Source organism: Musa acuminata, chromosome BXJ3-4 (assembly GCF_036884655.1).
Source record: "Musa acuminata AAA Group cultivar baxijiao chromosome BXJ3-4, Cavendish_Baxijiao_AAA, whole genome shotgun sequence".
NCBI classification, from domain to species: domain Eukaryota; kingdom Viridiplantae; phylum Streptophyta; class Magnoliopsida; order Zingiberales; family Musaceae; genus Musa; species Musa acuminata.
In genome coordinates this window covers 47,317,943-47,342,982 of record NC_088352.1, presented here as the reverse complement: position 1 = coordinate 47,342,982, position 25,040 = coordinate 47,317,943, and the positions used below count along the sequence as shown (strand labels likewise).

The window sequence follows — 25,040 nt, the reverse complement described above, 5'->3', positions numbered from 1 at the left end:
CAAGCTTTACCTTACTGTCATCATCATTTGCTTTCAGATTTAAGTTTATGCAGTGCAGCAACCAAGGTAACAGCTCCACTACATGTTTTGTTCCATGCACCAATCTTTTAGTGGTCAATGTCCTCATGAGAACCACTTAATGCCTATTGAGATGTCAATAACTACAAAAAAAAAAAAAGGGATTTGGGCGAGTTTTTGAAAAAAAAAATTCTAATTCTGAGAATTTTATGGAAGAGTGATTTAATTTCAAAAACATTCTCATATAGTGTTCAAATCATTGTATCCTTGTCTTCGTCGGACTCGTCACTATCTCCACTGACCTCACTAATCCTGTCCATACTCGTCTGTAACTCTTGCACGAGGAAGGAGGGGGTACAAGAGCCGTTGCCCACCTAAACTCAAGCCTAATCGTCTTATACAAGGTCGCCCCACTCCACCATACCAATCGACTCTCGTCATGCTCACATATAACCCTCGCACGAGGAAAAAGAGAGCTCGAGGGTCATCGCTACTTTTATAGACTTCATTAGCCCTTGTTGAATCCATTGTCACCTCCACACACATAAGGGTAGGTCAAACAAGGGTCGATAGGTCCACGGAGGTTGTGGTGGCACTTACGCCCCTCTTTATTAGTGTAAGGGTCACTGGCAAGCATAGAAAAGAAGGTATAGATAACATTATAGAACGGAGGCGATGACATGTCCAGTGGAGATTAGGAGCAAAATGATTGTTTACCAAAAAATTAAGACGCTATTCAAAAAATTCTCAAAGTTAATTTTTTTTTTAAATCATCCAAACAAGTTCTTGGATATGCATTCTATTCCAACCTAGTATCAAGATGATTTACATATGCATGAAAGGAAAGGAGATGGTGTACTGCATATTTGTAGTTCATGTTCCAAAATGGATTACACTCCAGCAGAAACAAAAGTTGAAGTCAAATAGCTAAAGTTTATGCCTTGGTTACTAGTTTGATTAGTGACATCAAACTTTAGCTCACAGGGACAAAAATGTTCCTGTCTAAAATCATGATAACAAATCATGTTTTGTTTGTTCATAACACAGAGACCTAATTACTTGTTCTTTAGTGAACTGTAGGGGTGTCATCTATCATTTTGTCACTGATACTGCAAGGCTAGAATCAAAAATAAATTACCTCCTTCCAGCTGAGATATAAAACCTGGTAATTGGTGGAGAAATAATGCAAGAGCAATGCTTACACATCACAAGTATCAGCAGATTGAATGATGACCTGACAATGTCGACAGCACAGTAACTTTTTGAATTAGTGAATAATTTTACATAAATCCCTGCAGTGTTTTTTTTAATCATAAATAATCATTTTATTTTTGGTCATTGTTGGAACCATCGTTATCTTTGTTATCGCCTTTGTTATATAATGTCTCTACTCAACGCTCTTTGTTATCGTCTTCTCTCTTCTCTACTGGATCTATCTTGGAAGGGGTCATCATCGTTGTGCCCCCACCTTGTTTGCGCGAGAATCATCGTCGGCATGACCTCTCCTTGTTGGGACGAGGATGAGACGAATAGAGATGAATTTAATAAGATAAACGTGATTGATCTCGCATGAGGATGAGGTGGGTAGAGATGAGCTGGACAAGAACACGATGCAAGATAGAGACAACGGTGTAAGAGCGTCGCAATCAGCAATTATATCAAAAAAATTTAAAATAAAAATATTATAAAAAAAATTCTAAGGTTAATTTTTTTTTTAAGAATTCACCCAACATATCATTCAACCTTAAGCTGAGTCTACTGATATCAAGTGGATCACCAATTAGCTCAGGAATTGCAGGAAGTCAATAGCCCCAGCAATGGCTTGCAGGATCAGCAAAGCGGCAGCTTTTTGCCTGCGTCCAAAGATGTCATAGACTGATAGTGTGGCAGCCTCTTTAAATTTGCAGCAACACCTTTTTATTGCTCTCTCTCTCTCTCTCTCTCTCTCTCTCTCTCATTGTCTTCTGTCATTGCATTCTCTCTCACATGAGGGCAGAAAGAGACCCAACAGAGAACTCTCAACGGTTTCTCCAGTGTTGCAAGGTTGTAGGATGGGCAACTGCACTTCATGCAGCAATTATTTAGGGTTTCTCGCCCTCCGTTTAGCTTTTGGTTCAACCGGAAAGGAGGATTATCGATGGGTGAGGGAAGGAGGGTTGAGTCAGCTAGGCAGATCCCCCATGAGTAAACCTGAACCTTCAAAGCCATTGGTGAGCCACAGATCAAGTGATCATAGTGGAGGCATACAGCAAGAAGAGTTATGATCACGGTGGCCAGTCAGCCGCAAATGAGGTGGCCGGGGGCATTCCAAGTGGCACATCCCATATGGTGGCATCATTTATGACATGGATGCATGCATGCCCCATCTGATTATAAGGATAACATGAACCTTCCACATCTATATATATGGTAAAGAAAACACCACGATGGTGGCATTTGAGATGCAGCATTGCAGAGGCACACACTCCAATGTAGGACAGATACTGAGCATGAACACAGCAACGCTGCTCCACTGTTTGCTAGCTCCATTCCTCAGAGAATTATATATTATACATAAAGGTTGTGCTCCGATCCATACAAGCATGGCAGGTCTCCATCTTTGGCAGTGCAAGTTCTTCTTCTTCTTCTTCTTCTTCTTGTTGAAGTTTGACGTTCGAGTTCATCATCATTTTGCAGCTGAAGAGAACCACGCAGTGAGTAAAGGTAACAATTCCTTTGAGCTTTCTGCATGGAAATAGAAATCTCTTGTTCTATTCATTGCTAAAAAGTGACCATTTGCTCGCAATCTCATACTAAATGTCTGTTAGACTCAGAGACAACATAAATTATACTCATGATCAGAGTTCAAGCAACACTTTGTTTTAAGAGGAGAAGATTGCTTGCACTGACCTTACCCAATCTTTGTATGGACTTAGTTAGAACAAAAGAAGACCAACCTGATATGCATTAATTACTATTAAGCAACCTATTCAATCACTTGCATACAACATACAAGTGACCTTAAATAGGAACATGTTATACACAAATAAGATTAGTAGTTTTTGGATGAAAGCAAAGTGCAGTCTCAGAGTCTCCTCATCACTTGCAGGTAACCGATGAAAGAGAACTTCTTGTGTTCATGTTTTTGGATTGTTCTGAGTTCCTTTTTTTTTTGTTTTTCCTGTTCTTCTCTTTACAATATGCCATGATTGACCATGACAAGCAACTCTTTGTCATAGCCATTTGTTTATAGCAAACCATGAATCTACCATGAGCAAGTCTTGGAATCATCTGCAACTCATAATGAGTTATATAAAGCTGAGCATGATTCAGCATTTTTTTTTCCATATACTATTGGGTTTTTTATCAACTCTTGTCTTGCTGCACTTTGATATCTGACACCAGCAGTGTAGTCGGATTTGGAAGCTCTTTAAGAAATAGTTTTTATTCTTAAAAAAGCAATTTTGGTCAGAATTCAATTACTAAAAGAAATCATTGAATTTAGTAAGCTTCCTTCACACCTCTTCTTTATGATACATAATATGCCAACCATCTGTACCCACAAGAAAGAAACAATTCTTGTGCAACTCAAAAGAGAGGAAGTGAAGATAGACATGTAAGCAAAATCGATTTTTATGACTCCAATCCTAATTACACATCGAAAATTCGACTTAATCACTGCATTGAGATTGACATGTAAGATAGAATGAGCTTCTGCAAAGAAACATCCACTGATGAACATAAAATATAGCACAATGTCTGAAGACTCTCAGTCACAAAGTCTCAGTATTTTTTTGAAGTGTGATTGGATATCTTGTGAAGATGATGGACTCAATTCACCTGAGGTGTTCCAACTTTTGCTGAATGGATGTCATGTGTCATGAACATAAATGACATATGAGCATGATGAGGCTGACAACCCTAGTCTATTAGTGTATTCTTACATGAGTCTTCATGAATGCTCAAGATTATGCCAAGACACTGATCAAATTGGTAGGGAACTCCTGGAGTATATATTCTTATGTTTGAAATAGTTGTTGAATGAGTTTATCTGGTGTGGCTATTGTTACACCATCCCATCATCAAATGGTGATCTACTACTGCAAAATATGGCACACCCAGAGGACCAGATAGCTCTACAGTATCTAACCATGACAAGTGACTTCTTGAATGCCATGAAAGTAAAACATTTCTAAATGGACAAAATCTTTATTTCTCTCTCTCTTCATCATCATCTTCTTCTTCTCCTCCTTCTGAATCACAATGGCAGATCGGGTTCAGGGTAAATAATTCTGCAACTGGCTGTATGGGAGCCAGTCTCAGAGATTTTTACATGTATAAATCCCCCATATGATGAAAAGGACAAGCTCACATGACCTCAACCAGATGACTCATATGGTCCCTCCCCCTCGACCCCCTCTATTCCTTTATAGACCTGCCACTTACATCTCCCCTTTCATTTCTCTCAAGTAGCTATCAGAGTTGCGCTTCTTCATCAATCCTGTCCTCATCTGCAGCTCTTCTTCTTCTTCTTCTTCTCTGCGACCGAAGCTAAAGGTACCCAATTAATTCTTTGTCATTGATTCCTCCGCTTGAGGCCGTCCATGCGTATCAGAAACAGAAGATAAAACTACGAACTAACAGTTTCTGAGACTTCCATCCATCAGATGGAATTCAAGCTTGGGAGATCGGATAAGCTTCGCATGAGTGAACAGGAACAAGAGCAGCTCGAGGTCCCCGAACACCCTCTTTTTGTGACTTCCTGCCCTTCTCCGTCGTCATCGTCGACTGGCTTTTGGTGGCATGATGTTTCATCGGGTGGCGGCAGCGGCGCCGTTGGATCTTTCGTGGAGAAGGAGCACATGTTCGACAAGGTCGTGACGCCGAGCGACGTCGGCAAGCTGAACCGGCTGGTAATCCCCAAGCAGCACGCGGAGAGGTACTTCCCGCTGGACACGTTGGCCGACGAGAGGGGGCGGCTGCTGTGCTTCGAGGACAGGACGGGGAAGCCGTGGCACTTCCGCTACTCCTACTGGAACAGCAGCCAGAGCTACGTCATTACTAGGGGATGGAGCCGCTTCGTCAAGGAGAAGGGCCTCGACGCCGGGGACACCGTCTCCTTCTGCCGCGGCGTCGGCGAGGCCGGGCGCCACCGCCTTTACATCGACAGTCAGCGGCGACCTCCAAGTCGAGACCCACCCTTGATTCCACTTCCTGAGCTATCATATACGCGGCTCTTCGCCTTACCGGTCGCGAGCTTGGGTACTAGCGGCGGCCAGCTTATGTCCTACGGATGGCCAGCCGCGAGTCCACCTCAGATGGAAGTGCGGCAAGTAGGCAGCGGCCGGGTGCCGATGCTTCTCAGGTCAGTGCCCCTCGTGCGCCACCAGGCTGCCGTCAAGCGTGTTAGGCTCTTCGGAGTGAACCTGAATTGTCCTGAATCCAGAGACGAAGCCAGTCATCACCACAGCGATACTCTCTCTGTGTCTCTGCCGCAGTTGGATCCCAGGACTGCGTTTCCGCTCCTCAAACCGCCGCATGCGAGCGGTGACACACCGCCAGACTCATCGTCGTCTTCGATCTGCAAGGGGAAGAATACACCACTAAACTTATATCTATGAAGAAGGATACGATCGCAGAGGAAGAGAGGACATCTTGACCATCATCCTTCTCAGCAATTGGGACGCACACTGAACTGGATGTAAGATTCTTTGATAGCGGGGGTCGGAAAATAATAAAATGATGTCTCTAAATCATTTTATATACTCATTATGTTCTTTTCTTATGATTGTAACTGATGATTGCACGGTACAGATATCTCCTTCCTATAATCCCTACATGTATTAAAAAGTGCAGTATCAGAATTTGTCTGACTATTTGTTTCTTTTCTTTAATTTCCCCTTGAATATTTTGTCTTGACTAATCTATGCTGTATATATCATGGTGAACTCAGATGCTCATATTTTCCAGGCCAAGTTTGATTTCCAGCTTCATCTTCTATCAGCAGTTGAGATGCCCTAAAATGGAGAGCATGCAGTCATCGATTCATCCAGGTCAGATCTAAAGCCGGCTTTATCCATTCCTATTTCTTGTTTGCCTGCCATCTGTGAATTTTCTGCATCTTTCAAGGAAAGCCAAATCTAAAGTGCACTGCATGAGGTGGTGGGGGATGAGAAGACAAGTACTGTATGTTTATGTAGTTCATTAAGATCATCAGATGCAAGACATGCTTTGCTTCTGCTGCAACACCAATTCGTTTCAATTATACATAGCAAGATGTAGAAGCTGGTAGCATGCACTTTGTGGGATCTTCATAATCATGTCATCTGAAGGATATATTGCTCAATTAAAGGTTCACTAACCAAACATAAAATCAACAAATTAGAGGAAGACAAGACAATAATCCTGAAAAAAAAAGAAAGCAGTCTTTGCATCGAACTTTCTCCTAAGCATTAGATGTATTCATACTTCTGCTCTTTGTGATCATGCCACTGCTTGGTTTTGTCTCTATCACTTAGTTCTGGAAGAAATTGTTCTGACATTTTTTTTCAGTTCATAAATTTGCCTATAATCAAGAACACAATAAATTGCAGAAAGTTTATGTAGTTTCTAAATTCCTGTTGCATATGTACCTTGTGAATCCTCACTTCCACCAAAAAACCTGTGCCACCAGAAGCTAAATTAAGTCAACTCTTGAGCAGATACATGTGCATTAGAAGTACTGATACTGCCATTAAAGCATGGTTACTTCTCTTTGGTTCCTGCTCATTGCTTCACTTTACTTCTTGAAACAAACAAATTGTGCTTTGGAGTTCAACCAGTCTTTTTTCTCTTTCTTTTTTCCTCTTTAGAACTCTTTCAGTTTCTTTTCAGATTCAATCAATTGTGCCTCATAATAGTATAGTTCAACCAGTCAATCCTTGCATTGATTAACCTCATCCATTTGTTTATTGAAGTAACATATATCCCTTGATGATGTAGAGAAACTATGTTTGATTTCTTTGGATTTGTTCATATCCATTGTGTGGTAATAAGCTGATTGTATTGAACAAGAAGTTGCAATCTTTTCTTGTTGTTTCACTTGGAAAGAGTGAATTCATGTGGTGCTTATTTCAAGGCTGCTTAAAATAAGATTATGTCCATGTGGGCTGCTAACATGAGATTATGTCCAAAGAAATAGATTAATTTGGTCTTATAGGGCTGACAGAGAAGTTACATGTACTAAATTTACTAAACTATTCAGATACTATTTCCTCCAACAATGTCAATATTCCATCTGATCTTAGAGACTGGGAAAGCTTGAGCATTGCACTCAAAATGAAGTTTGAATTCTACTGAGCTAGATGCTCTTACTTATTTAGAAGCATCTTTGTAAATGTGCATGTATACATTCAAATCATGTTGTACATTTGATTATTAATAGCATAAAACAATCTACATGGGGAGTTCTGGACTCCAAGTGAACTGATATTAGAGACTAAGATCTTTCTTTGAGCCAAAATATCAATATGTGGGCATGAATTGAGCACAAATATGTTAATGTATTATGTGTCTTGATGATGATATAGACCTCATGAAAGATTGTTTTTGGCATGATTGGTTGCTTTTGAGGTAACAAATGCATATGTGGAAATAATTAAGTTCAACAACTTATGCATTAGTCTAACAAATGAATCTTTTTGACGATACTTTATCATTGTTATGGCTTCTTTTATTGTTTATGATTCTGCATTTAACTTTCTGTTCTGGGTAAACTTCATCGACCGGTGCATAGGATCACACTGTTCGTCAAAAGCTCAAGAGATCATAGTAAGTTCTCTTCTGCATGCTCAAAGATGTATATTTGATCATGATCATATAATGAACTCGACAGTATTTGTGAAAGAAAGAGGGAAACGAAAGGCCAATATTAAGTGAAGATGATAGAAACTTGCATCTTTAGGAAGCTTTATGTGGTATAGATAATGTGATCCCTTGGAAATTACAATCTGAACTGATGTTCTTTTTCTTTTCCTTTACATTTCAGAATGCTGTCTTATTAGAACAACATACCTTGTATTGCTTTAGAATCATATAATTTCGTCCCTGAGATCAAGTTTCTTCCTACATGTGCACTGGATATGTGCACAGCTGGCCTTGGATCAGAATGGAAGTAGCTTCCAATGAGAGAAAAGATCAGTCTGTCCCCATCTTCCATCATGGACCAAATGATAAAGCTTGGTGGAAGGTTACTGTACATGAGGTCTTCGGCCTCTATTTTCTCTAGTTCTTCCTTTAGCTGATCAATTCCACCACCACCTCCTCCTTCTCCACCAGGTCCACCACCATCCCCATCCTATAGAGATGACCTTTCTTTCTCTGCAATGGTGGGGACTTTTGGACTAAGAATCTCCAAACTTAGCATGTGATGAGGCTACTTTCTGAGCTTTCTCCCACTCATCTCATGCAGATACCTTTTCTGTACATGCTCATATATCAATTTTGCTGTGTGTGTGTGTGTGTGTGTGTGTGAGAGAGAGAGAGAGAGAGAGAGAGATGTGGGTTTTATGTTTTATCTCTAAGACATAAAGACGGTAAAGAGAAGGATGCAAAGAGGGCATGCAAAGGTTGGGAGTCGTGTGCTGGTCCACTGAAGGACTCGAGGCTTGCAAGGGACCGCGTTGTACGTAATTGCCTTTCTTTAGCATGCAGTGGAAGCACACTTCTCCATGGCGTGCTTTATTCCACTGCCTCAGCTGGACAAAGCTTTCAATAATGCATCTTTCTCAGTTTCTAGTACGGCTGTGGAAACTTGCGAATGAAAACTAAGAAGAAGAAGAAGAAGAAGATACTTGGTGATATGGACGAGAACAAAAGCAGTGACATGTACACAGTGATACTGCAAGATTGAGAGGGAACTTCCAGTGTTGTTTGAGTTGAGTGCATGAGCAAAAACAGAACGAGCCTTGATCTGAAGCCTAGTTCATGAGATTGTAGATGAACAGTTGGTCATCTTTTCAAGCGGCTTGTTTCTATTTTTGTCCACATACGAAGAAAGAAAGATAGAAAGTTCCATCAACACAGATTCAGACACTTCTCCAAGTGCCTTCGGCAATGAGTGTCGATGTCTATATATTCTTGTGATGCAGTCAAAAAGGAAAAGAAGCATCGAAGGACTTTCTTCTTCTTCCTCCTTCCCGTATCATTCTAGCAACTCTATGGTTGAAATTAACACAGCAAAGAGAAGCCATGCGGGAAGAGAAATTATCCGCGAATTAGTCTTTGAAGACGTACTTTGGCTTCGATAAGTAATTATTATCTCCTGATTAATGAAACACGTCTAATTACATCATGCTGTTGTTGGACTGTGACAAGGGGTCCTGCATCAAAAATGGCGAATTGTAGAATCCAACGGCCATGATTGATCCACAGCGGGCGCGTCAACGACGAGTCCTTTTATTTCCGTTTGCTGACTACCCGCCTCGGTCACCTTTCCACTGGTTGGGGAAGCATCACGTGGAGCCCAACTTTGCGTGTTGGGGCTCCACATGATCCGAGGAGCCACGGAACATCCCAGCCGGGTGAGTCCACGTCGAGACGAAGTGCGGAGGCTTAACGGAGGGGCGTCACTCGCTTGTTTTCCTCGAGACAGGGAACAGATTTCATATCTCGCGTGGGACCACCTTAGATGACGGGTTTCCGTGGTGATGTCCGATTGTTTTTGGGGTTTATTCGCGTTTCCTGTCTGAGTAGATACAATTAAGCCCTTATGGAGAAGGTTGGGGATTGGGGCCCACGCGTCCACGTTTGCCCTTCACGGCCTCGCCCGCTCTTTTAACGCCCAAAAGCCTCTCCTTTTCCTCTCGCATCTTCTTCTCCTCGAGGTGAGACCAGCGGACAAAAGGAGAATCGAGCTCGGTCCCTGGGCCCGAGGATCGGGTGGGGGGGGCGAGTGGTGGGCGACCACATCCTGGGCCCGAGGATTGGGTCCGGGTCCGTCGCGGTGGTGTGGTGGGCACGCAGCGTCAGCTCGGGCGCGAGGTGGCCGTGAAAGAGATCGATATGAAGCAGGTCGACAGCAAGGTCCGCGACGGCTTCGTCAAGGAGAACCACATCTCCCACCCCGATATCGCCCGCCTCTGTCAGGCCATCGAGGTTGGCTCTTGTTTTCTCTAGCGATGACGCGCTTGCTTGAATTGTTCTTATTTCGAATGAGAACAATCTTTTGCAATGGTGGGTTTGACCAGACGGAAGACAAGGTATTTATTGTGTTGGACCACTGCGCCAGCGGCGACCTTGCAGCTGATATCCAGTGTCACAGGATCCACGGGAGGGTTTCCGTGGGTGTCGCCAGGCACTTCATGAGGCAGCTTGGTAGGCGTTCAACTTTCGAGCTCATCAAAGAATCTATTTGGAATTTTTTGGATTGCTGCATTGATGAACAATTTGATCAATTATTTCCTGTTTCTCCTTAGATGGCTGAAGGATTGAAAATCCTCGGCGAAATCAATCTGATTCACAGAGGTGGGTTGCTTTACCTTGATTGTTACCTTTCTTTTCCGTTGGTTTGATTATATTGCTTCACATATTCACATTGTTATATTTGTTGGGGGTAAAAACTCAACAATAGATCTGATTAATAAAAAAAAAAGAACAAGATTTATAAATCACTCGGAATTGCTATCAACTGTTCTAAGGAATGACTCTACCCCTTCGTGGAGGTTTGTATTTGAATTCATTCCCCAGGGTTAAAACAAGTATTCCTCCTGCATACCTCCATTGCAGGCATGATCATAGAGATGTTTACGTAGTATTACAAGCAGTAGCTATTCTTTATATAAAGGAGGTGGTCTGTAACTACTATGAGAAATAATAATCCAATGGCTATGTGTAATCATAGTAAATAAATCCAGTTAAAATGTGTAAATTAATCAAAACAAGCAATGGACACAAAGTATGGAAACAAGTAAATAAATAAAATAAATTTTGAGGATTCTATTTCTAAAATAAAATCTCTAACAATCCATCACAAATCTGAAATTTTTTTAATAAACAAAAATATTAAGACACAAAACATTTATTAAAATAAGTTGTTTGGTGCTCATAGCCTCATACGTGTCATTAAAGACTTAAACTTCACTTAGTGTGATAGTTTTTATTTGAAGACTTGGAGTGAATTAGGTCTTGAACTACGTTCATCTGATGCAAACTTCAACTAATACACAATGTATGATATTTGCATCGTAGTGTTATGCGCTATTAGTCGTGCGCTATGTCTTGATTATTCATAATAATTTCTAAGGATTACTTGTGTTCCTAGCTGCAACCATATACAATGATTCTCATATATGAGAGTCCTAATAGGGATGTGTGCCGAGTCACATCTCAGGAATTTTTTTTAAATTTATACTCTTTGTATACCTCTACTTGGAGAAATAAATAATATTTTTGTTGGAGAAGCTCATTTTGAGCTATCCATATGAAAGAATGAAATAACACATTTGCATCACTGTTGTGTCATTGGGTTTCCCTTTTTGATCTTGGCTTTTGAAACTTAACGTAATTAGACTGCTTTTGTACCTACTATACATGGCTAACATGCTTCAAGGATTACAATAATTATTGGCCAGATGCATAATTTTTGAACTAGAGCATACTTACGCTTTATAAAAGCACATAGCATTGCTGTTATCTTTTGCTGTTTATGAAAGGCCTTGATGAAATAGTTCATGATATTATATGCAGGCATAAAAGATACTGTTTTTCTATATTGATCTGATTATTTCAGGAATCACCTGTGTTTCCTGTAATGCACTATCATGTAATTAAAATATTTGGGTGGATATATCCTGTTGGTATATTCTTATACTGCTTTAGTGAAAGATTTACCGTACATTGGACCTTCCCAAACCCACATCAGTAGATTCTCATGCTCTTGGACCCTCTTTTTAAATTGCTTTTCAGGTTGATTCTTTTCTACGGTACTATCTTTTTGTCAACAAAAATTATGAAACGTTACATACTTTATGTTCAAACCTGTTCTTAAGATTTTTTTCCATGTCAGGTTTGACCGATGAATGCAGTCATCCAATTACCTACAAGAAGCCGAGTCTTTTTTCCATTTCTTTTGTTATCCAAGTTTGGAAGAACTTTTCATTCTTTTTACTGCCTGCATGAGCCTATATAATCAGTATATATGGTTGCACTTCAGCTGCTATTCTTTTTATAAAGATTTGCCTCATCCTTGGCTTTTGTACATTTTATTTTTTTGATCTGATTGTGATGTTAGTTACTGTCTCAATCTGTGTGGCACAAATGTCTCCAAGCTGGTCCACTTTGTCTGTTCTTTTATGACCCATTTGGTATGGAGATCTCACACAGATTTCCTATAAAATCCTGAGATTTTAAATACACCCTTAAGATCTCACCAAAGACTTTCCACACTCAAGCTATCATAATAACAGGAGCAGTGCCCAATCCCACCTTCCAAGTTCTCCTCCAATTCCAGTTTGATATAGGAATTCGTTGGAATTTATGTCAAACATGCCAAAAATCAATCTAAATCTCACCCTTCAATGAAATCCTGGTATTTTAACATATTAACTTTAAGATCTCACCCAAGATTTCTACCCTCAATTTCTGATTATAATGTACCATTATCCAATCCCACCTTCCAACCCCTAGCACTCCAATTGTAGTACCCCATATGGTATAACTGTATCCTGTTGCAGACTCATTTGAATTCATTGAACAAGACTACGTTCCTGTTCATGCTAATTTCATGTCTTTGGAGACTTGGTTGTCTTCTTTGAAGCCTTGTATGATAATTCTACAACTAGGATTCCAAATTGCAAAGTGAGGATGATCAAAAAGGGTTGAGTCCAGTTAAATCAAGGGACCTAGTTGTGAGTCCAGTCAAAAAGGGACCAGTTAAATCAATGGTGCAGAGAGTATGGGCAGCCATATTCCAGCACTTTTGTCAATATCACAAGCTTATCCATCAGATGATTTGCAGGGGACATCATTATTGCACCCTTCCTGTAGGATTCAGCTTCTCACCCAATATATTAGTGCTCTAACAGAATTAGCTCAAGAAAAGGTAAGAAAGTTTTGATTGGAACTTCATCAGGCACTGCTTTTAAAAGTGCCTGGTATCATTATTGATGGATCTTCATATGCTTGTGGTACTATTTTATTTTACGAAGTACTTCCAACAGGAGGTATTATGTGAGATTAGGGGCATAAACACATGATGTCAGACTAGGCACATATTTGTGATTCCTTATGGCATATCAGTCTTGATGTGAATAGTGACCAAGATGCTGCAAAAGAACAAAATTCTTTCATTGCTTGTAGCTTTGTGCACTTTAGGTTTACCCAACTGAAATTTAGTCAATATAAAAAGGTTGAGTTCGGTTGCCACTGGTCGACAATATGAGAAACTCAAACAAAATAATCTTGTGATTCTTGCATCCTCAAGGGGGCAGAACCTGATACTCATGGCTGAGAAAGGATACTATGTCGAAGATTGAACACCCCAACAGTGCACCTCATGTACAATTTTCCTAGTGGTCAACAAGTGTCAATTGCACATTTGAAAAGGCTTCATGTGGTTTGATGTACATGTCACCATTCTTATCTTGTAGTAGCTGTGTACAAATTTATTACTTACAAGAATGATGAATTATAAGAGCTACAGAAGTGACAGAATATTTAGCTTTGAAGCTGATAAACAGGATGAGTAACAAAAAGACAAAAAATGAGACGCAATGCTTCAAGAGACATCATGAATTATAAACCTCAAGAAAGAAGCTTGCATGTGGCAATGTTTGTGTTTGCTATTTTCCTGCAGCTAGAAGTAAAAAACTCAAACACATGAAAAATGTTTGTATCTGACAAGCATGACATGTATCAAATAGTGGGGCAAGTCAATTTGTGTTTTATAGTTATTAGTGTGAAGGTATGAGTTTTTAATCCTTGTGTTGCAGTAAGACTTCAGTAGCATTTATATCATAATCGAACATGAAAATTCATCTTTCTTTGAAGTGACCCTTTTTCTAGGGTATCATGTGCATGTGGCAGAAACTCTTCCCATCCAAGCCTTCATCGCTAACAAGTGAATAGAGATGGATAACTGGAGTCTGATTAACCAATGGATGCCCCCAGTGGTATTTTGGTACAAGTTACTTTAATGTCACATAGCATTCAAAGCGTAGAAGCTCACATCACAATACTTGACCTCATGATTTTGATTCCAAATTTGCAGGGGAAGATCACTGTATATATCATGTCCAAGGCTCAAGCATTCCATTGGAAACTATAATCTCATATTACTGTAAATATGAGACATTTTGTGAAATATTTTTTGTAGTTGCAGGTTTTGAAGTGTATCCTTCTCCACTGTGATGCAAAATGATCGACGGTGGTAAACTTCTTTAATTTCTTCAGATATTTTTTGGAGTCTCACTTCAACAATGTTAGCTATGATGATTTCATCTTCCAGGCTGGAACTCCATGATCAACTCGTGCAGGAAGCCCTCTCTCATGAGATGAACAGACATTTTGCATGAGATGTAAAGCAATAGATTTGTATTTTGGTTATTGACGTTTGTGGTGTGGCATCTGTTGGCCATTGTATACAGTGACAGATTTGCACTATGATCGATTTTTCAGGCATTTATGCCTCTTTTTTTAATAAGTATCGAAATCTCGATCCAGCATCAGTTTCAATAATCTACTGTATTGGTGCACCACCAGTTGACTGAGCAGTATGTCAAATTATATTGTTCGATATAAAAAATACAATCGAGTGGTCTTTTACCCATATCCAACTGAATGTTTTGATATTAGTTTTTGAAGGGACCCATGTTACTTGCTTGTACTGAACAGTATGATCGAGCTTTAGAACTTTGATTTGGGAATAACTCATCTGATTCGATCTGAACATTTTTTGCTGTGAATGAACATATATATATATATATATATAGTAACGAACTAATTTAATGTGGGATGAGTAGTGAACTAATCACTTTTGATTTTTCTCGAGATCTCTCTCATAATTTCATTTTCCCACTATTACCTAGTAAATAACAGTATCAATTCCGGAGAAGTATTTCAATGCTGAACCTATCTATTAATCGCATCAATCTCCTAGTAAATAACAGTACCAAATCCAGAGAAGTTTATACCACAACATGAAAAAGCTTCGGCGTCCTGTGCTGTGGCAACATCATGAATCTTACATAAACACAATCAGCAGGAGATGCATGATGGAAATTGAATCTTAGAATTGAATAGGATGTCCAAAAGAAAACTGAAATTTTGATCTGCAGATGCAGATTGTGAAAGAATACAAGAAATGTTAGACAACTGCCTTCTTCTTGGGCTCCAGGACCGGTGTTAGACAACTGCCTTCTTCTTGGGCTCCAGGACCGGTGGATCAACGACGATGCCCATATTAGCTGCAGTGCCTGCGATGATTCTCATGGCAGACTCGATACTGGTGCAGTTCAGGTCTGGTAATTTCTCTGTTGCTATTGCGCGCAGCTGCTCAATGGTTACCTTCCCCACCTTCTCCTGCTTCGGTTCTTTGGAACCTTTCTCAACTCCTGTGCATTAAAAAAGATGACATGGATTAGAAATCCCCTCCAAAAATAACAGGCAGATGAATAAGCATGTCTTCCATGTCAACTGCAAACTGCGATCAAGCACTCGATTAGAATCTTTGTTGTTCATGCATGCATTCCATACCATGTGATAGTTCCTATGTGGGTTTCCTAAACTAACCATACCTATTGCTGCTGATAAATTCATGATCCACTGAATATGTTGAGTGTTGACCATGTGGTTTTCCTTGGTCTTTGATTTGTTAATACCCGCCATACTGGCATGACAACTGCTAAGGTCCACAGCAACAGAGCTTAGTGGCAAAATTCAATTCCTCCTCATTCCAAACTTTATCCTTGTGGATGACCAAGGGAGAAAAGTTGCTGTTGATATGTGAATATGAACTAAGGTCGAAATAAGTTAATTGGGATCAATCTTGTAAGAGTCATTCCTACCTTGTTAACCCAGCTGTTCTAAACTTATAATTCTTGTGCAGCTTCCCTTTACTGCTAGTTTTAACTTGACATATAGTTTCTCCTTTTTCATAATTCCAGTACTAAAAGACCTACAGCCAGACAACAAAACTGACTGAAAGTGTACTTTCTTAGATAAATCCAGTTCAAGTGTTTGTAGCTAATACCCAAAGATAATTCTCAAACTCCAACCTAATTGAACTCCATACAGCTTACCATATAAGTGGCAAATACAGCCTTTTCATGTTCTGTTAATGGATTTTGATATTGTTGCAGGCATGGTTTAAAATACTAGTTGGATGGTTATACACCGAGCAATATTTGCTGTCCAACCAAGCAAACGCAATGGTCCTTGCAACACAGTATTGCTCAATGTACCATTCATTTTCTTTTTATTTTTTTAGTGATAAAAGAGGTCGGTATACTGCTCAATATCTTAGCACCACGCTAGTTCAACAGGTGCAGTTTGATAACTTTTCAAAACTGGAATCAGACCTGTACCTAAAAGATTGCTCGATGTACGATTCATTTTCTTATTATTTTTTCAGTGATAAAAGAGGTTGGTATATTGCTCAATATCTTAGCACCACAGTAGTTCAAAAGGTGCAGTTTGATATGTTTTCAAAACTGGAATCAGACCTGTACTTAAAAGATTGCTTTTTAAGTGAGTAGATTAATAAAAAGGGCATACCCAGTACACGAGGCTCCCGCATTGTCTGGTGAGGGTCAATGTACATAGCCTTACCTTTAAATACTTAAAAAGGTTATTTCCATGACTTAAATCCAGGTTTTTCAAGTCTCAAAGGAACAACCTTACCATTGTACCAAGGCCCACCCTCAAGTGACTAAATTAATACAGAACAAAATAAGAAAAGTTTGCATAAGTAATAGAGTAGCATTTGACTAGTGTTTTAAAAGGCACCTTCAATATGTGGTCTAGCTATAGGTCAGTATAACAGTTTATTCAATCAGAAGTTGAAGATAGGGGTGGGAATAATTTACCCAATCCTATTGGATCAATCCAACCACATGACTTGTTTGAGATGACCCATGAAGTTCATGAGTTGAGTCTACCTCAATAGTTCTTGAATTGCTAGTAGGTTTGATTAGGTTCCGATCAAGCATATCATTTCGTGATGTATGAATCAATCTGACCTAGCACAACCCAGTTCTTTTGCAAAAGAAAAGGTAAAACATGCCTTGACCCACTAGTCCAACTCAACTTAACTCATATTGACCCCATTTGGCCTGATCCACTAGTTGTATAGTTGGGTCCAGTCAGAAAATCTTGACCTAAGAACAGGCTGGGTCAGGTTTAAGTTAAGCATGTGTTCTTGTTAATCCCATCTCAATCTAACCCAAACAATTCCAAGGTTTAGCTATTACTTAACACAAATTGTAACATAATACTGATCATATAGTATGATTATCAATACGAAGAACATCACAATATGTACAAAAAATCAGACTATTACAAGATCATAGAATGAAGGATAAAAACATAAATCTTAGAGCTATAGCTATGTAGCATTCTTAATATAGTGCCAAAATTTCCCCTATTAACAATGTGGCAATATCAACAGATTAATAGAGAAAGCAAGAGCATCAAACAACTAATAAATAGCCATAGAATCAGAAGTAGGAAGAGTAACACATCATTGTGTCCTAAAGCTGATAAAACCAATATTACACATCATAAATTCATAATCAAAACAAATATCACATCAGGGCACTGGTGAATTTAGCAAATGCGACCAATTTACTTAAGCTACCACCATGCTACTCGAGTAACTTAGAATGTCAAAGCTTGTACTTAATATATTGTATAATAGCTGGGCTGTAAACAAGCATTTGATTTCTAAACATGTTTTGATATGAACTAGAGATCAGAATTAATTGCACAAGATAAAGAGGAGGAAACCTTGTTGTGGTTGGCATCATTCACTTTCTTTCGATAACTAGTAAAACTGAAGATTTTACTCATTGACACGATCCAATGAAGTGATTAGAAAATTTAACTAATGAACAAGCACTGAAGCTGAAAATTAATCAGAAAACTTGGTCACCTGCAGCCTTGAGAAGCAGAACTGATGCCGGTGGAGTCTTCAAAATAAAGGTAAAGCTCTTATCCTGTCAACAGAGATATCAGAGATTTGTTCCATTCAATCACCCAATCTAGCAAAGCAAGATCGTTCTTTGATCATATCCAAACAAATAAAACGGGCGCAATAATCGACCAATTAAGGTTCACATCACCAGTAAAAGCTAAACCGGGAAGAACATAATGTGGGGAGAGCTCACGTCGAAGACGATGATTTCCACGGGGATCACGTAGCCGGCCTTGTCGGCGGTCCTGGCGTTGTACTCCTTGCAGAAGGCCATGATGTTAACGCCCTTGGAACCCAGGGCGGGCCCCACCGGCGGCGCGGGCGTCGCCTTGCCCGCCTCCAACGCCAGCTTCACGATGCCCACCACTGCAAGAAAGCCGAGACGAAGGAACAAGGCACGGATCAAAAGCCGAAGAAGACAGCGATACGAAAGCAAACGAGGTGTCATCGCCCGAAACGCCGCGCACCCTTCTTGGATTTCCCCGACGGTTTGGGGGGCGCCATGGCCCGCACGGCAGGGAGCGGACGCCGGGAGCAGAGGGACGGGCGGGGAGAGGGGGAGGAAGAAGGGAAGCGAGGGAGGAAAGAGGAGCACAGGCGGCGACAGGAATGGGCAGGAGGAGGCGGAGCGAGGGAGAGAGAAGCCGTCGCCATGGTGGCGTGAGAGAGCGCCCGGCGCGAGGGAAGACGAGATGGCGGTGGGTGGAGGCGGATCGCTTCGCATCTGATCTCTAAACGTCTCGCTGACGTGGCTGGGGCTCACAAGAACGCAACGGAGATTGATCGGCCCATTTTGGCCCAATAAGTTAATATAATATAATTTGATTAACACAGCTTAAAATAACCGACGAAATATTTTAGATTCTTGTATAATTATTTCACCGATTTATTATTCCCTTGCAATGTTTTAGTTTATTGAAGTCAAAATACGGTCAAACATTATTTGTCTTACAACACAAAAGCCGAAACGCTGCCGAGACAGGTCATGAAATCATCCCACTTTTGACCAATCCGAGATGTCCACATCATCAAGGTTGCCACGTAGAGCACTCATCCTGTTGCATGCCACGGGCAGCAGCATTAGGCATTAGCTTCTGAAGAGCTGCAAGCAGTGCTCGTCATCCAGGTTTCTGCTCCAGAACTTCTTGTAGTACTCGTCGTAGGTGTAGCTCCTGTACATGGCCGGAGATCCGTCGGCGACGAGCTTCTCCGGAGGGCTGATGATGGCATTGTTGCAGGGGCAAAGGAACGACGCCACCGATATCCTCTCTTTGTCCGCGTTGACCACAGCCCGATGCCAAACGCTCCGGTATCTTCCATTACTCAGTGCCTGCATGCGTCGACGTAATCCATGTCGACCATGTTTCATCAGCTTTTCGGGACGGCAAGACTTGATGATTGCATAACCTATGCAAACAACTCCAGAAACAACCAGCAGCAGAAGGATATGCCGATACCTGAAGCTGGTCACCGATGTTGACGACGAATGCGTTGGGTTGGGGATTGACAGCGATCCACTTGCCGTCCTTACGAACCTGAAGCCCGGCCACGTCTGGGTCCTGAAGAAGGAGAGTGAGGGCGTTCGGGTCGGTGTGCGCCTGCAAACCGTACGTGAGCTCCGGCGCCGGGCACTTTGGGTAGTAGTTTACGGCCATATGCTGCTCTTGCTCGCCGAGCACCGTCGCCATGTAGTCCTCCTCCAGTCCCAGGCCGATCGATATTAGTCCGAGGAGTCGAAACCCCAGTTGACGGACTTCCCTGCAGTAACTGCTGACCACTTCCCTGACAACATAACAGTACAAAATGAACTGTGTTGCTTCGGGTGAAGTCATATAATCTGGTTGATCATTATTGGCATTTTCTTTTCTTTTTCTCCTTAAGAGAGTTGAAATTAATCTTTGAAATTTCTGCATGTTGTACCTATCAAAAGGAAAAGAAAAAAGAAACATTGGAATCTTCTTTAGGTGAAAGAAGATTCCATTCAGTGGACCAGTTCCACATTTTTCTATGCTTCTAAGCTCATCACATCAAAAAACAATTGGACTCTATCAAAATCTCAGGAGATTTTGGTGGTGGCTTACATGTCAAGATTCCTATCCCAATATGACGATCGGCTAAAAGAAGCAGGTCTCCAGGATTATCTTATCCTTTCCTTGCTATTGATGAATCATATGCCACAGATATGGAGCTGGAATCAACCCCTTAGAGATGCAAGGAGAAGAAGAAAGAGGAAGAGGAATATATATATGTATAATATGTATATTCTTGGACTTTCCTGAAGAGAAAAAATTGGGAGAAGACTTACTTAAATGAAGAGGGATTGGAAGGCCAACCAGGCACGAACTCCTCGAGAGGATAGCAATGGAGCCGGAGATAGTCCCTCCAGTTGCGGAACTTCTCCTTCCGGATGTTGAAGCTCGTCGACAGCCTCATCTTCTTGGCAGGGTCATCGGAGTAGAGCTTCGCCTTCTCTTCGGAAGGGAGGCGAAAGAACTCCAAAGCCACCGCCATCATCTTCAGCATCAACTCGATCGGCACTCCATGGTTCACTACCTGCACACACACATATACAGCAAGGAACAGTTGAAGCACGCAGCAGTAGGTTTGTCCCAGGTTGCAGAAGCTGGACATGCACCTGAAAGAAGCCGTAGGTGCTGCAGGCGTCGGCGACTTGCGCTACGGTCTGCGACAAGTCCGGTGAGCCGAGATCGATGGTGGGGACGTCGGCGTCGCGGAGGACTTCATTTAGGCGAGGCCTTTGCGACTCCGGACGGACGTAGGTCTCCGGCAGGGAGCCGTGGTGGGTTACTGTGGAGAGAAGCTGGTCTGCCATGGACGAAGCACGACGGAGAGCATAGGAGAGACATGAGGACCGTGTGGGACTTAGAGATAGGTAGGGCGAGGACGGACGGACGAAGTAACCAACCATTCAGTTCGACTGACTCACGCATGACAAAAGCAAGGGCGATGTGGTCGATCATGTGGCTGATGAGCGGACTCATGGACGTGAGAGGTGACATCATACCTGCTGGTTCTCAGGGGTGACTGCGTCGCCCTGTAATCCCGCGGGCGAGCCTTCCACGAAGAGGACTTCATGTTTCGAAGAGAAACACGACAAGCCTTCCTCAATAGTTTATCGTGCTGGCGCAGCGGCTGATGTCAGCGAATGAGGTGCGATGTTGCCAATAAATATATTTCCTCGTCGTTTACCTGCAAAAAAAAGAATAAAGAAGCTTAAAAAATCGAGATATCAATTTCATGAAATCGTGGTCATGATAACGACAATGATGCACGCACAAACCATGCGGTGTGTAGGGTCTTGCTCGTTCTACACGAAGTGATTATTTTAAGATGAGGTAAGTTTGGTCAACAATAGTATTAAATCTCCGTGGATAAAGATTATACTTACACGTCACCATGTGATAATTATCATGGGCTTATTAAAATTATTTAATTTAAATTAAATAACTATTTAGTTTCTTTAAATTAAATCCAATTATAGGAGTTGGAGAAGTATATCGAATCCAACTGATACTCTTTTTGAAGTTGTCTCAAATTTTATAACGATGTGCTAACTCTATAAAACTAAGTTGGGGGTATTCCCAATTGATACCACTTCGATAATCAAGTCAAATCCCAAAGTCAAGAAATTCGAATCTAGTCGAATTGATCAGATTTGCTAGTGAGCTTGAATAAGTTAATGTGTATAATGCGTACCTTGAGATCTCTATAAGTGATTCAGTAATAGTAATGTTTGAGATTGTAGGGTGTGAGAGGAGATTATGTGATATTTTGGGCAATGGCGTGGCATGTTGTTTGCCACTCCAAAAGCTCACATCATCTTATCGCATTTTTCACTGGGTCAGACAATTAGATGGTTATGCGTTCGATCATATGCGATCTACCGAGGCCACATGTTCTTGGATTCGACCATCACTTATTAACTGGGTGTGACTAACAAGTGGCTAGAATAGCCAATTTATAAGCCACATTTGAGCTTATGCATTTGTCATGTCAGCCTTTCCCTATCACTAGCCCCCTTTTCATTGCTACTAGTTAGCAGAGCCATCAATCCCTAGAGCGCTCTCTGATCTTGATCTTTTGTTTGAATGATGGGTCGTTAGTTTTGGAGACATCCAGTTGGACAGTACTGCAAAGTAGATTTCAGGAGATGTATATTTGAGCTATCGAATTGCATGTTGTCGAAGTGTGTAGTTGACTCGCAAGTTGTGCGTTATCGAAATGCTCACTTGGCCAATGGGCTATGCATCATCAAAATGCATACTTGGCTTATGGGTTGTGCATCATTGAAGTGCACACTTGGCATATGGACTATGCATTGTTGAAATACACACTTGACCCATGGGCTATGCATCATTGTTTGGTTAGTCGAGGCATAGATCGTGTGGTCATGTGTTCAGTTAGTTGGGGTGTGGACTATGCAATCAAGCATTTAGCTAGTCGAGGCATGGGCCATGTGAACAGACAGTCAGCCATTGGGCCAGGAGGCATAACCCTTGGTCGCTTATTCAGTTGGCTCAAGGTTTGATGTGGGCATTCAAACCCTTGGCGGATGCATCAAAACTTTGACATGTAAGCCTGCATGTATTGACCCTATCTCGATCCTTGGTAGATGTGTCAGTTTGATTTCCTAATAAATCTGGTTGGATCTGTCATTTCGACTATCACACCACCTGCGTGGTGTACGCATGAGTATCTATATATGGGTTGCATGTGTCATCAGGGATTTGAATGATCATGATAATTTCTATCAATCGTCCCTGGCCAATAGCATAGTGTCATATGTCCTATCAGTTGAAACATCAACTAGTGGGGCAATCAAGCGAAAGGTCATTCAGACACTATAAATAGCCCTCTAGGATATTAGAACCCTTCATGATTTCAGACATTCTTGGAGCCCTTTGACCTTTAGACTTGCCTAAAGTTTCAAGTCTTACTTCGCTTACGAACTACTCATCTCAAAGTTCGAGCATGTCTGAATGACATCCTCATCGAGCTCATCTCCAACGTTCGATTGCAAGTTGGACAGTTCTCCAATCCCGTCACCACCTTTGGTGTTGGCTTCCATTTCTTCCCTCTCCATTGAAGGGGTTAGAGTCATCATAATGAGGGAGGTTGCCTCGTTAGAGGTGAGACTCTTAGGTGATTGGACCACGTAAATCATGTCGAGGTCGTATGACTTTAATTCTTGGTTTTCTAATTTAATTCTTGGTTTTCTAAGGCTAACTTGATACACATTAGGGAGGCTTTTAACATTCCCTCCGAGTTTAAGCTAATCACTCCTTGCCCTGGCGATCGATCATATGAGTCGCTAAGATTCCCCCTTTATTCTTTTTTCATTATAATCTTGAATATTTGGAAAATCTCTCTTACCTAAGTGACACTAAACACTGAGTACTACTTGGCTACCTTAGTTAAGGAGTGCTGAAAGCTCGAGGAAATCCTTATTGTCAACTTCCTTTACTATAAGTCTCAGGATCAACTTATTTTTTTTATGATCATCTCAGTTGTCTAAGTCCTAAGGGCACCTTCTTCCAATAAAGGTTAGAAGATATATTTTTCTTTATTTCTTCATGAAGAGAGTGGCTTATCGACTTTACGTGGTTCATTAGAAAGATTCAAAACTTGATTCCAAGACTTAATAGGTCAAATCAAGAGAAATAATGCCAATTGTTAATCGCTTTGTTTGAATCCATGGCCATCTTATAGATAAGCAAGATCTGGCTCAGGGAAGTGAGTATCAGCCCTCTCCTCAAGGTTAGCATATGAATCTTTCCTCTAGTGATTGCTATTCCTCTAGCAATTACTATTGTAAGTAGTATTTAAACTAATAAGTCTTCATCAAGCAGAAATACATCTTCATGGTAATGTGTTTTACGTTGTTGAGGCATATGACGCCCCCAATATCGAGTGAGAAAGAGGATGACCAACAAACCTCCCATGACTAAGAGGGTCGAGTCAATAGCCCAAAGTCAAAAGAGGGATGAGCCTCTTCTGAAAGTATGCAAAGTGACTCATCCGACAATGAATAGTCAGGACCAAATGGCTATTGTTGAGGTGCACCTCAACAAATGTTTTATTGTCACTGCTCTGCCATCGCCAAGCTAGTGCCAAAGGGGGTCGAAAGGTCCTTTGTCCTCTCGAGCCCAAGATAGCTCCTAGGACAACTTAGAGTCAAGAGGGGCATTATCGCTCGATTACTGCATCGGGCGACCAACCAACCTCTATCCCATCCCAGTGCTTGGGAGAGAGTAACCCTAGTCAATCCATATAAAATCTAACCTATTGATCAGGCTTCCTTCTGATGTGAAGTAGTGGTCACCTGGCCAAAAGGGGGAAGGGGTTTCCTTCTATCGACCTGGTCACCATGGACACAGGTCAACCCTATGAAATTCCCCCGGTGGTTGTCATCTTGAATTGCAACGTGCTATTCCAATGTCTAGTTAAGGGGTTGTGCATAAGGCCTATTGAGGATCTCATTATCGATGCCCATAAGTCCTTAGTTATGGTAATTATCGATAACACGTCCAACCTTCTTTATACTTTTCTCTCGTCCTGACCACATGTTTTATTTTACAGGGAGATCATTTATTGGTTGCCTTCTTGGATTAGGTTAGAGATTCATCGACAACCCTAACCTGGGTGATGATGGAAAGGGATAATTTTGAAAGAGGGCTCGAGAGAGAGATTCCATTGTTGACAAGGCTGAATGCCTTCAAGTCCAAAATATGGACTTGGAGTAGGAGTTGGCAACGAAATATCATCACTTAGTAGATTTAGTGAGTTGGTTGGATTCTACCCTTTGGTTCACTAGCGAGGTGAGGGTCGATCTCCAATGTCTATATGAAGAGTTGCT

At 41.2% G+C, this 25,040-nt stretch overlaps 4 protein-coding genes across 9 annotated transcripts; 2 read left to right on the top strand and 2 right to left on the bottom strand.

Annotated features, from left to right (window-relative positions):
- Positions 1 to 4,430: 4,430 nt before the first annotated feature.
- LOC135635984 (B3 domain-containing protein Os02g0683500-like) lies at positions 4,431 to 9,058 on the top strand. 2 transcript variants are annotated; one of them, XM_065147473.1, is made up of 3 exons: positions 4,431 to 4,554; positions 4,665 to 5,698; positions 5,968 to 9,058. In XM_065147473.1, the coding sequence occupies exon 2, from the start codon at positions 4,665 to 4,667 to the stop codon at positions 5,616 to 5,618; it is 954 nt and encodes a 317-aa protein (XP_065003545.1). In that variant the 5' UTR covers positions 4,431 to 4,554; the 3' UTR covers positions 5,619 to 5,698; positions 5,968 to 9,058. The 2 variants fall into 2 exon arrangements, with proteins under 2 accessions (XP_065003545.1, XP_065003544.1); XM_065147472.1 differs by having other exon boundaries at positions 4,447 to 5,698; positions 5,951 to 9,058.
- A 798-nt stretch (positions 9,059 to 9,856) lies between these two features.
- Positions 9,857 to 14,676, top strand: LOC108952623 (serine/threonine-protein kinase ATG1a-like). 5 transcript variants are annotated; one of them, XR_010495875.1, is made up of 6 exons: positions 9,857 to 10,131; positions 10,224 to 10,350; positions 10,452 to 10,500; positions 12,041 to 14,152; positions 14,243 to 14,401; positions 14,480 to 14,676. XR_010495875.1 is itself a non-coding variant. In XM_065147992.1 (4 exons), exons 1-3 carry the CDS (start codon positions 10,039 to 10,041, stop codon positions 10,457 to 10,459), a joined length of 228 nt encoding a protein of 75 aa, XP_065004064.1. In that variant the 5' UTR covers positions 9,857 to 10,038; the 3' UTR covers positions 10,460 to 10,500; positions 14,038 to 14,676. The 5 variants fall into 5 exon arrangements, 2 of the variants coding, with proteins under 2 accessions (XP_065004064.1, XP_065004063.1); XR_010495874.1 differs by having other exon boundaries at positions 14,038 to 14,152; positions 14,243 to 14,676; XR_010495873.1 differs by having other exon boundaries at positions 14,243 to 14,676.
- A 567-nt stretch (positions 14,677 to 15,243) lies between these two features.
- LOC135635323 (large ribosomal subunit protein uL11c-like) lies at positions 15,244 to 18,891 on the bottom strand. Its single transcript, XM_065146328.1, has 4 exons — positions 18,631 to 18,891; positions 18,357 to 18,529; positions 18,122 to 18,185; positions 15,244 to 15,584 (listed from the first exon to the last, which is right to left on the bottom strand). The coding sequence occupies exons 1-4, from the start codon at positions 18,815 to 18,817 to the stop codon at positions 15,376 to 15,378; spliced, it is 633 nt and encodes a 210-aa protein (XP_065002400.1). The 5' UTR covers positions 18,818 to 18,891; the 3' UTR covers positions 15,244 to 15,375.
- A 157-nt stretch (positions 18,892 to 19,048) lies between these two features.
- Positions 19,049 to 21,255, bottom strand: LOC135635322 (flavanone 3-dioxygenase 2-like). Its single transcript, XM_065146327.1, has 4 exons — positions 20,799 to 21,255; positions 20,469 to 20,716; positions 19,621 to 19,945; positions 19,049 to 19,493 (listed from the first exon to the last, which is right to left on the bottom strand). The coding sequence occupies exons 1-4, from the start codon at positions 21,090 to 21,092 to the stop codon at positions 19,251 to 19,253; spliced, it is 1,110 nt and encodes a 369-aa protein (XP_065002399.1). The 5' UTR covers positions 21,093 to 21,255; the 3' UTR covers positions 19,049 to 19,250.
- Between the last annotated feature and the right edge of the window lie 3,785 nt (positions 21,256 to 25,040).

What these genes read in the sequence shown, in the direction of transcription:
- LOC135635322 (XM_065146327.1), bottom strand. Translation starts at nt 21,092, where the DNA reads ATGGTTGGTTACTTCGTCCGTCCGTCCTCGCCCTACCTATCTCTAAGT. An exon ending in GCACCTACGGCTTCTTTCAG is followed by an intron (nt 20,717 to 20,798) that starts GTGCATGTCCAG and finishes GTGTGTGTGCAG; the next exon opens with GTAGTGAACCATGGAGTGCC. An exon ending in TCCAATCCCTCTTCATTTAA is followed by an intron (nt 19,946 to 20,468) that starts GTAAGTCTTCTC and finishes TTATGTTGTCAG; the next exon opens with GGAAGTGGTCAGCAGTTACT.
- LOC108952623 (XM_065147992.1), top strand. Translation starts at nt 10,039, where the DNA reads ATGAAGCAGGTCGACAGCAAGGTCCGCGACGGCTTCGTCAAGGAGAAC. An exon ending in GCCTCTGTCAGGCCATCGAG is followed by an intron (nt 10,132 to 10,223) that starts GTTGGCTCTTGT and finishes GGGTTTGACCAG; the next exon opens with ACGGAAGACAAGGTATTTAT.
- LOC135635323 (XM_065146328.1), bottom strand. Translation starts at nt 18,817, where the DNA reads ATGGCGACGGCTTCTCTCTCCCTCGCTCCGCCTCCTCCTGCCCATTCC. An exon ending in TGGAAATCATCGTCTTCGAC is followed by an intron (nt 18,186 to 18,356) that starts GTGAGCTCTCCC and finishes CTCTGTTGACAG; the next exon opens with GATAAGAGCTTTACCTTTAT. An exon ending in TCTGCTTCTCAAGGCTGCAG is followed by an intron (nt 15,585 to 18,121) that starts GTGACCAAGTTT and finishes TTTAATGCACAG; the next exon opens with GAGTTGAGAAAGGTTCCAAA.
- LOC135635984 (XM_065147473.1), top strand. Translation starts at nt 4,665, where the DNA reads ATGGAATTCAAGCTTGGGAGATCGGATAAGCTTCGCATGAGTGAACAG.